Source organism: Myxocyprinus asiaticus, chromosome 27, assembly GCF_019703515.2.
Source record: "Myxocyprinus asiaticus isolate MX2 ecotype Aquarium Trade chromosome 27, UBuf_Myxa_2, whole genome shotgun sequence".
In the NCBI taxonomy this organism is placed as follows: Eukaryota; Metazoa; Chordata; class Actinopteri; order Cypriniformes; family Catostomidae; genus Myxocyprinus; species Myxocyprinus asiaticus.
The window spans coordinates 34751010-34759585 of NC_059370.1; the positions used below are offsets into that span (position 1 = coordinate 34751010).

An 8576-nucleotide genomic window follows, 5' to 3' on the forward strand; every position below is an offset into this window, starting at 1 on the left:
CTTTTTTAACTCAATTTCATCTTTTTCTGTACTTAACCTGGACCTCTCATTGACGATAGATAAAAGCTGTCTCAAAACCTAGTGAGCTGTCTACCTAGACAGCATGTCAGAGCCTCGACACCATCTGTGTGGCCCAAAAAATGCTGTCTAGCTAGTTGACTCACAAGGTTTTGAGTCACCGCCCTTGTTAATTCGTCGGCGGGTTCTGCATATCAACGAGGCGCAACTGAGCGTGTTTATAGAAGCTCACAGCAGCTCTCGAGAGCGTCTCCTCAGCTCGAGAACGGTGCGCGTGACGTGTCGCGGAGTGTATTCAACCTGCCGATTTCTCACGCTACTGCCAGAGACTGGAAGAAAAAGAAGAGATTGTTTACATTGTTTTACCAGGTTTTATCACATAAGACGGACACTGTTTGAAAACTATTGGATTTAAGGATTACAAACAGATCTGAGGCTGCTGCTGGAGGTTCTTATCAAACTATTGGGGATGAATCGCTGTACAGTCGCTTTACTCTTGCTGGTCATCGTCGTTTATTCACTGAACACAGAGGGTAAGTTGCGAAGGTGTTTAATGTTAAAACTATAAATATAGAAACAATTTCGCTCTTTAGTGTTTCCCAGTGTAGTGGATTTATTGATTTGAACTATTTCACACTTGTTATATTGCAGTCGCATCCAAAGGAGAGAGGAATGCAGAATATTTTTTTTTTTTTTTTTCTCGAGTCTGGCAAACATTTAAACCTTCTGCTTGATCAAATGTTTACCTATTTCCAGCAGAATAATAGCACCGTATGCTGGTCCAACTGTCCAACATATCTCTCTCTCCTTCTCCCCATTCAGTCTAGTTCATTCTGCTAAACTTGGCAAGTGATAGTAAATAGTGGCTCTTTGTCTTGCTTGCTGGATGAGTTCTTATTGGCTTCTGACCTTCTGAGAGGCTGTTTAGAGATGATGCTGAATGGAGCAGGAGAAGATTGATGAGGGATTAGATGTAGGTCACACGTCTTTTCAGTGGCTCACCTGCCTCATAGCCAGCATGCTGGAAGAGAGTGAAAACAGTAAAATCCAGTTAAATCACCATGCTAGTAACCGGCTTGGCTTGTGTGTTATTTTACGCCATCTTCATGTTAGTTTTGAGATTCTGTGCGCACATATACAACAAAATGGAAGTGTTTTGTGTTTTGCCTATTTTAGGGCCATTAAGATTCAAATGTGTCTTTTATATCTTAGAATATGACAAATATATGATTTGTTCTTCTTGCATTTTAGTAATGAGAATGAGATGTTTTATCATTACAATTGACAGTTTAATTGACATGAAAATGATGCAAAAAGTCTTTATGGTAGTAGAAATAAGCTGTATATCTTTAATGCAAATATACTTTCCTCTGATTTCTTTCTTTCTTTTGAGTTTGGAGTGAATAACTCAACATTTCTTGACAGTTTTCTTAAAATGTATCCATCTGCTGCAGGATGTTGGAAAGACTAAACCATGCTTTTTATTGTTTTCTCAGCCTATAAGTGCAGATGCACGAGAAAAGGCCCGAAGATTCGATATAAAGATGTGCAGAAGCTGGAGATCAAGCCTAAACATCCATACTGCCAAGAAAAGATGATATTGTGAGTTCCAGAACTGATTTCTTTTTGTCGCACTTCCTCGTATCAAAAACCATTTTTGTGGAAATTATTGCATTGAGATTCTATAGTTGTGACTAATAGTTTGGAGCTGTAAAGTGTGTTTGTTTTACAGTACATGAATGTGTTGATGACTTTCCATCGCACTGTAGGTTATTGCACTGGATAATCTTTGGTACTCTATGAACAGTAATATTTCCAAAAGGGGTTTAAGGGAGTATTCCGGGTTCAATATAAATTATGATCTATTGACAGTACATGTGGTATGCTCTTGAATACCACTGAAAATGATTTCAACTTAACCCTCAGCTTGCAAAAACAAATGAAAATCATGTTTTCAGTAATGCATGTACAACGGGAATCTATAGAACAAAGGTATTCAAGGTTCTGAAGCAGAAATGTAAAGCTTGTATTAAAGAACTTACAAAGTCAATAAATGAACCATTTTCAAATGAGTATGAGTATATATTTTAGACATGATAGTTGTGTTCGTTTTAAGATTTCCTCATTGTGTAAATGTCAGTGCAGTTCATAAAAGCATGGACCACTGGTGCAAGCTGGAAAAAACAGGTCATAACAGCCTGAGGTGGTTTGGCATGGTCATCCAGTTCATTCCAGTCCCCACCAGCTTAGTTAAGGTAGTCTACCAGCCCTAACCATGTTGACCTTGGTCCCCCGGCTTATAGTCCAGCTGATCAACTACCTAAACCAGCTTGAACCAGCTAGTGATCATAAATGACTAGCTTCGAGCAGCTGGAAACCCTGTAAAACTGCCATCAGAAGCTGGTTTTATTTGGATTTTCCAGCAGGATTCTGATTTAAATTTAGAATAGGCAAGATACATGTCTCAGCGTGGTTATGTTACAACATTGTGTTCTGTTTATGAAGCCCAAATAAGATCCAAAAGTGTTTTCTCTGGAGTATAGAAAACTTGTGCTGGTGATGAAGGTTTTTTCCACTTTAATAGCAGACATGAACAATACCATAATATGCCATCTGCTGGACATTGTAGAAATTGCAGCTGAATTTATGTGCTCAAGACTGTGTAAAGAGCCGGAGATTTTTAGATTCAGTCGCTATGGTGGGAATAGTATGAAATATATATAAGAAAAATCCATTCTTTTCAATTAGAAATGGATCTGACACAGATCTTTTGTGCAGTTCCATTACACATTTAGAAGCAGAACTTCTACTCCTGTTTTTCTCTGAAATGTGCTAAAATCACGTTCATATATGAAACTTGTTCCTTATTTAAACGGTTAGTCACTTAAAAAAATATCGCAAGAGCACAGACCTCCTCGATTCAGGTGCTGTACATGTGTTAATTTAAAGATAATATAATTGCCATTGTGTTGATGTTTGTAGTTATATTGAGTATGTTGGATATCACACATATTATGAATAACTGAAATGCATATTAGTATATCATTAACTCTTATAGTAAACACATATAACCATCATTTTTTCTCTCAATTTATTAGCCTGTGGTTCAATCGAATGTCTTTTCAACTCAGCATTTTGGTTAATCCTTCAGCATCTATTTTGCTATATTTGTGAGCTCTGGCCTTGGAGAAAAACAAACCCTAAATGTTCCTTCTCTCCAGCACATGGCACTGGAATCCGTCTGCGAGTTTAACATTCTAGAAGCTTCTCCAGTCTTGCAACAGTTCCTGCTCTATTTTATGAGTCCAGCAAAGAGTTCAGAGTCACATCACTGACTACATCACATAATTCCAACAAATGCATCTGGAAAACAACTTCTGAATAGGCAAAAAATGAAAAATCTTCTGCTTTGGATTTCTATTTGTTGAACAGTCTAGTATTTACCATAGCATTGTGTGGTCATTGTCAGTCACCTCATAATCACTCGGAGTAATTATTTAAAACCCTTATTAGTAAACAGAGGTATATCTGGTAACAAATGGTAAGAGAATCTTCATAATAGTAATACAATTACCATATGTTTTTGAAAAAATTTTTTTTTACCCTTTTCCCATCCACTCATCTGTGATTTTTCTACATGTGTTTATAGTGTCACCATGGAGAATGTGTCCCGTTTCAAAGGTCAGGAGTATTGCCTGCATCCCAGACTCCAGAGCACTAAAAACCTTGTCAAGTGGTTCAAAATCTGGAAGGACAAGCACAGGTAGGCTTCTGTCAAACAAAACATGGGTTGTACGTTGCTAAATGTTCTCGTCTGCCTGCAAGTGTCTTAAAGTGAAGTGAAGTGTATCATTTTTTCAATGTTTAAATGCTCCTATCTGAGTATTGTAAACAGAAACCAATATAAGTAATCCATTTGTCGGTTGATTTCCCTGAAAAGTGTAAACACTGTAACTCTGTGGCGCTATTGTACTGGCCCGACACAGCCACATAGACTTAATCAATAGTGTGAGAGTGGGGTCGGAATATTAGTTGTGCTCACTAATGGAGGACAGGAAGACTGTCATTAGTTTTGCAGTTCCATTTGGTACTACTAGAGGCACAGTAACACGCCCCCTTATAAAACAGAAAATTAAATGAGAAAAAATGTAGAGCTTGACTTCAGTAATCAGGAATTAATTGGATTGTAAAAGGATGGTTGGAGGGGAGGGGGTGAAAAAGTAAGAGAGATTTGTAACGTCAGCCAATAGCGAAAGTCGTTTCAGATGCAGGGCAAGTTACATTTTAATAAAAGACTATTGAAAAAAGAAAGTATAACTGCACAACTCAAAATAAAGGATCTTTTATTTTTCTTACCAACGTTTCAGCAATCAAGGCAAGAAAAAGAGAAAGATACATGAAAGAGCCTTTATTTTGAGTTGTGCAGTTATACTTTCTTTTTTCAAAACACTTTTTTCCATAACTTGCACCTCTGAATCTAAGGTGTTGTTATTTTCAAAATAAAAGATTAACACTTTTCTTTTTTTTTTTTTTTTTTTTTTTTTTTTGGCATACCGTACACCAATGAATCATGCATAATAAGACTTAAAAAGTGTATTAAGAAAGTAAAGACGGTCAATTTTGATGGTATGCTGACTTTGATAAAGACTAATATATCAAATTGCCTACACCACAGTTTTTCTATACTTGTGTATGCTACAATACTACTATATGGCTATACAATACTGCTAAATAGCACACTTCTCACAAATGTATGTGCTTGTTTCTTTTCCCTTAGGGTGTATGAGGCCTAAATGTTGTACGTTATGCACAAGGCTGAAAACAATGTGGGATGCGCAACACTACTAGTGTACTGTGGATGACCAGAGGACCAATATTTTTAGAGCATGACAAGGCATTTACCCATACAAGCTTGTAATAAAGCACATCAGTCCATTTTCTTATTTATATTAAAGTGGAATAATTTATAGTCCTACAAAATGTTTATTATACAGTGTAATCATAAGCCAAATGTGTCAGTTATGGCAGCGAATATTCCCTGTGGATCAGTGCCATCTGTAAGACGTGATCATTACATTTTTGTGTAATGTTTTCTAAAGTATCAGTTCTTGGTCTGATAAATTGTGTTGTCGCATATAAAAGGGGTCATTTGGAACTTAGGGTTCTCACAGCACACACACAAAAAAAATGTAGTTGATGTGTAAATAATATCTCCAGAGAAATGTGTGCTATCATTCCAACATTCAACTGGTAAAAGGAGGCAACGTGTTTTTCTTCACAGTCATTTTGGTTTTCAAAAGGTGTTCACATAGGCTTTTGACCATGCCCAAATGTGTCAGAGGATTTTTTTTTTTACTTGTCCAGTTATTACCCTGGATTTTGGTAATGCAATATGGTGAAGTGAACAAGTGCAGCATAAAATAAAATAAACCATTAAAATGCATACCTTTACTTAATTTACACATATACTTTACTCCGCTGTGGAAATGTACTGGCAAACTACAAGCACATGAACTTTGGAGCTTACAGTGGATCATGTTTAACAAGAGGTTTTTTATTTAATACTCACCCTTCTATAAGCACATTATGAACTACATGTGTCTCCTCTATGAGTTGTGGAGTTTCTTAAGCTATTATTTTAATTTGTTTGGTATGACTATTTTTATTTTTTAAATGGAATGTTTCTTGTCGCTTCTTGTACATCAAATTGTATGTATAAGCACAGAAAATAGGTTCTTGTGTAAAGACCACCTTGCCTAGTCTAGCTTGTTCAGAATTTATTAGTGGAGCCTATGTATTGTATCACAGAATTGTTGGTTTACTATTTAAGTAATAAATCATAGAAATGTTTGGGTCTTTGGACTGACCCACCAAACACAACTTTTTAAAGGAGTGTAATCTTAAAGCACAGCAATAAACATTTAAGTAAATCAAAGGGTGTCTGTTATTTATGTTTTGTGTTTTGGTTAAAATTATAGACTCAAGGAGCATTCACTGAAATCCTAGAATATAAGAAAATGGCTTTCCTTTCCCTCCGAACATCTCACTGATCGTGTCGTTTGCATCTCACTGAACGTGTTGTCTACGTCTCACTGGACGTGTCGTTTGCATCTCACTGAACATCTCACAGGACATGTTGTTTGCATCTCACTGAACATCTCACTGGACGTGTCGTTTGCATCTCACTGAACGTCTCGCTGGACATGTCTTTGCATCTCACTGAACATCTCACTGAATAACTCACTGGACGTGTCGTTTGCGTCTCATTGAACGTCTCGCTGGACAAGTCTTTGCATCTCACTGAATGTCTCACTGAATAACTCACTGGACGTGTCGTTTACATCTCACTGAACGTCTCACTGGACATGTCGTTTGCGTCCCACTGAGTGTCTCGCTGGACTTGTCGTTTGCATCTCACTGAATGTCTCGCTAGACATGTCTTTGCATCTCACTGAACGTCTCACTGAATGACTCACTGGACGTGTCATTTGCGTCTCACTGAACGTCTCACTGGATGTGTCTTGCGTCTCACTGGACGTGTCGTTTGTGTCTCACTGAACGTCTCGCTAGACAAGACTTTGCATCTCACTGAACGTCTCACTGAATGACTCGCTGGACGTGTCGTTTGCATCTCACTGAATGTCTCGCTGGACATATCTTTGCATCTCACTAAATGTCTCACTGAATGACTCACTGGACTTGTCATTTGCATCTCACTGAACGTCTCACTGGATGTGTCGTTTGCGTCTCACTGGACGGGTCGTTTGCATCTCACTGGATGTCTCGCTGGACAAGTCTTTGCATCTCACTGAACGTCTCACTGAATGACTCACTGGACGTGTCGTTTGCATCTCACTGAACGTCTCACTGGACGGGTCGTTTGCATCTCACTGGATGTCTCGCTGGACAAGTCTTTGCATCTCACTGAACGTCTCACTGAATGACTCACTGGACGTGTCGTTTGCATCTCACTGAACGTCTCACTGAACGTGTCGTTTGCGTCTCACTGAATATTTCAATGGATGTGTCGTTTGCGTCTCACTGAACGTCTCGCTGGACAAGTCTTTGCATCTCACTGAATGTCTCACTGAATGACTCACTGGACTTGTCATTTGCATCTCACTGAATATCTCACTGGATGTGTCGTTTGCGTCTCACTGGACGGGTCGTTTGCATCTCACTGGATGTCTCGCTGGACAAGTCTTTGCATCTCACTGAACGTCTCACTGAATGACTCACTGGACGTGTCATTTGCATCTCACTGAACATCTCACTGGATGTGTCGTTTGCGTCTCACTGGACGGGTCGTTTGCATCTCACTGGATGTCTCGCTGGACAAGTCTTTGCATCTCACTGAACGTCTCACTGAATGACTCACTGGACTTGTCATTTGCATCTCACTGAACATCTCACTGGATGTGTCGTTTGCGTCTCACTGGACGGGTCGTTTGCATCTCACTGGATGTCTCGCTGGACAAGTCTTTGCATCTCACTGAACGTCTCACTGAATGACTCACTGGACGTGTCGTTTGCATCTCACTGAACGTCTCACTGGACGGGTCGTTTGCATCTCACTGGATGTCTCGCTGGACAAGTCTTTGCATCTCACTGAACGTCTCACTGAATGACTCACTGGACGTGTCGTTTGCATCTCACTGAACGTCTCACTGAACGCGTCGTTTGCGTCTCACTGAATATTTCAATGGATGTGTCGTTTGCGTCTCACTGAACGTCTTGCTGGACAAGTCTTTGCATCTCACTGAATGTCTCACTGAATGACTCACTGGACTTGTCATTTGCATCTCACTGAACGTCTCATTGGACGTGTCGTTTGCGTCTCACTGAACGTCTCACTGTATGTGTCGTTTGTGTCTCACTGAACGTCTCACTGGATGTGTCGTTTGCGTCTCACTGAACGTCTCGCTGGACAAGTTTTTGCATCTCACTGAATGTCTCACTGAATGACTCACTGGACGTGTCATTTGCATCTCACCGAACGTCTCACTGGATGTGTCGTTTGCATCCCACTGAATATTTCAATGGATGTGTCGTTTGCGTCTCACTGAACGTCTCGCTGGACAAGTCTTTGCATCTCACTGAATGTCTCACTGAATGACTCACTGGACGTGTCATTTGCATCTCACTGAACGTCTCATTGGACGTGTCGTTTGCGTCTCACTGAACGTCTCACTGTATGTGTCGTTTGTGTCTCACTGAACGTCTCACTGGATGTGTCGTTTGCGTCTCACTGAACGTCTCGCTGGACAAGTTTTTGCATCTCACTGAACATCTCACTGAATGACTCACTGGACGTGTCGTTTGCATCTCACTGAACGTCTCACTGGATGTGTCGTTTGCATCCCACTGAATGTCTCACTGGATGTGTCGTTTGCATCTCACTGAACGTCTCACTGGATGTGTCGTTTGCATCCCACTGAATGTCTCACTGGATGTGTCGTTTGCATCCCACTGAACGTCTCGCTGGACATGTCTTTGCATCTCACTGAACGTCTCACTGGATGTGTCGTTTGCGTCTCACTGGACGTGTCGTTTGCGTC

At 39.9% G+C, this 8576-nt stretch overlaps 1 protein-coding gene across 1 annotated transcript; it reads left to right on the forward strand.

The window, feature by feature from the left end:
• The first annotated feature begins 229 nt into the window (after nucleotides 1-229).
• On the forward strand, nucleotides 230-5963 carry LOC127418282 (C-X-C motif chemokine 14-like). The gene is made up of 4 exons (XM_051658799.1): nucleotides 230-551; nucleotides 1515-1620; nucleotides 3668-3781; nucleotides 4796-5963. Exons 1-4 carry the CDS (start codon nucleotides 488-490, stop codon nucleotides 4809-4811), a joined length of 300 nt encoding a protein of 99 aa, XP_051514759.1. The 5' UTR covers nucleotides 230-487; the 3' UTR covers nucleotides 4812-5963.
• Nucleotides 5964-8576: the final 2613 nt, after the last annotated feature.

Excerpts from the sequence above, each read along its gene's own strand:
- LOC127418282 (XM_051658799.1), top strand. The coding sequence starts at position 488 with ATGAATCGCTGTACAGTCGCTTTACTCTTGCTGGTCATCGTCGTTTAT. Across the intron at positions 552-1,514 it reads TTATTCACTGAACACAGAGG|CCTATAAGTGCAGATGCACG; the intron begins GTAAGTTGCGAA and ends TTGTTTTCTCAG. Across the intron at positions 1,621-3,667 it reads TGCCAAGAAAAGATGATATT|TGTCACCATGGAGAATGTGT; the intron begins GTGAGTTCCAGA and ends ATGTGTTTATAG.